Below are 2131 nucleotides of genomic sequence, written 5' to 3'. Positions count from 1 at the left end.
ATGGTCATGTCAAGCCTATTTTTGGACTATTAGCTGTAACCTTTTTTCTTCTGAAAGTTAATTGATATATATACAATTTACGTTTTGGACTTACGCGGTACGAGAATTCACACTAATAAGTAATAACGATGTTATTTTAAAGAAAACAACATAAAAATAATTTCTTAACTTATAAAAGGGTCTCTATATAATTTTCATTTTTCATTTTTTCCATTGATTATTTCAAATTTCAAATAGTCAAAACTCAAAAATACATCGTATGACCTTTTATTTAAGGATGTCACAGAATAAAAACCATTCAGATAAATTTACCTCATAGTACGGACCGATAAAGAATATCCTCTGTTTAATGATATCCAACAAAAAAGCCTCACAAGTCACAACTAACTCATATTTACAAAACTTACCTTCCTCTTTTTATTTCTTCAAAAAGTAGCCCTCTTTCCCATCTAATTCGTCATGCTTTCCAAATTTGACCGGAAAACCTCCAAAATGTCAGAAAACTTCACGACTCCGACGACACTGCAGTCTTTTTCAATAACCCACACATAGCTCACGCGGTGTGTGATCGCCTGAATCATCACCGCAACCAACGAGCTCCAAGGATAGCAAACAATCGCCTCCGCCCTCCTCGTTATCCTCGAGGAATAGCTGCTTGATCTATTGTACCTCCCGGACTTCATTCTTGCCGGAGATGGTGAGGATTCATCTTCAGATGACGAAGATGAGTTACTGCTAATCAATGGAATCCCCGATGAGTACGCCGTAAATTCCTCCAACATTCCTTTTAAATTCCGCTCTTTTAGCCGCGCTTCCACAACCCTGATTATATCTTCCGGCGGTCCACCACAATCAATGTACGACATCAGATCTCCGGCAGATAGTGTTGCTATAGCAGCTGCTGCAGTTTCGTCGCAGTACGCGAGCGTGAAGGGGGAAATCTCACCGATTAAGATTCCGTCATCGTCGACTACTGCGACGGAAGTTTGGTCCGCAAGAGAAGTCAAAATTGCTCCCAATGCAGTCGACGCCGGAGAGTGGAAATTGACGGTGAGGATATCGGGGTTGATGATTCCGAGAGACTCTACGGAGTAGGCACCGGTAGGGGAGAAAAGTCCAATTGAACTCAGTAAGAATCTGATCACATCCTCTTGTGTCAGCCAGCAGAATTCACCGCCGCCGGCGTGTGTCGTCGGGGCAAATGATAACTCTTGTTTCAAAATTTGCTTCCTTTTTGAATTAATTTTGGTTCTTCTGTTTATCGGCACTATAAGATTCTGAGCTCCACCGATAATTAGATCAATTGCTTCCACCAAACTGGAAAAATTATAAATACATGAATAAAAGAAGAGGGGAATCGAAAAAGCTGAAAAAATTATAAAGATTTCTTGATGAATGATCTCGGAGAACCACTAAACATACCTTGCAGAGGGGTTCACGAGCCTAACAGTAGCGGGATCACGTGACAGCAAAACAGTGACCGGAGAATCAAGTGCAGAAGAAGGCGACTTGAGGTTATCTTCTTTACTGAGGTAGCAGATGATGTCCACCATGCAGATTTTTCCGACGCAGCAGCAGTTATCGATGAGTGATTGGGCGGTTTGGTGGTGGTCGCAGGTCCAAATGCTGATGTGGGTATCGTCGGAGGACTTGAGTGCGGCGAGGGCGTGGCGGACAGTGGCGGAGATAGCGAGTGATTTCAACGGCGGCTTGCCGAGACAGAGGTCAGCTACCTCATGCGCCAATAAACGAGCTGCCATACACAGAATTCAAAGGTTTTTTGCAGCGGCGAAATGACCGGAGTTTGAACTTTGAAAATTGTAAGCCGAAGATGGAGAGACGAGTGTAGAAAATAACGTGCGGGATTGATATATTTATATAAGCATGGTTGGTTATGGCGTGGCACAACTTAGATTTGTACGGTTTTAACCTTGAAGTCCTGGTAAAAAAAAAATTAATTACTGTAAAAAAATGATTTATGAGATTGATATTAGTTATGTTGGCTGTAAAGTTATAGTTATCTTGTTTTGCTTATAGTTTTTTATTATAAATTAGTTGTGAAACCCGTATATTATATGGGTTGATTAAAACAAAATATTAAATAGAAACCATTAAATGAGAAGTTTATTTG

At 40.7% G+C, this 2131-nt stretch overlaps 1 protein-coding gene across 1 annotated transcript; it reads right to left on the bottom strand.

Moving 5' to 3' along the window:
• Positions 1–217: 217 nt before the first annotated feature.
• LOC111910539 (CBS domain-containing protein CBSX5) lies at positions 218–1863 on the bottom strand. The gene is made up of 2 exons (XM_023906373.3): positions 1423–1863; positions 218–1317 (listed from the first exon to the last, which is right to left on the bottom strand). The coding sequence occupies exons 1-2, from the start codon at positions 1758–1760 to the stop codon at positions 450–452; spliced, it is 1206 nt and encodes a 401-aa protein (XP_023762141.1). The 5' UTR covers positions 1761–1863; the 3' UTR covers positions 218–449.
• Positions 1864–2131: the final 268 nt, after the last annotated feature.

This window comes from Lactuca sativa, chromosome 5 (genome assembly GCF_002870075.4).
Source record: "Lactuca sativa cultivar Salinas chromosome 5, Lsat_Salinas_v11, whole genome shotgun sequence".
Lineage (NCBI taxonomy): Eukaryota > Viridiplantae > Streptophyta > Magnoliopsida > Asterales > Asteraceae > Lactuca > Lactuca sativa.
The sequence above is the reverse complement of the archived record's forward strand: the minus strand, read 5'-3'. Positions and strand labels throughout refer to the sequence as shown.

Coding starts and splice junctions, on each gene's coding strand:
- LOC111910539 (XM_023906373.3), bottom strand. CDS start 1,760: ATGGCAGCTCGTTTATTGGCGCATGAGGTAGCTGACCTCTGTCTCGGC. Junction 1,318..1,422: donor CTCGTGAACCCCTCTGCAAG/GTATGTTTAGTG, acceptor TAATTTTTCCAG/TTTGGTGGAAGCAATTGATC.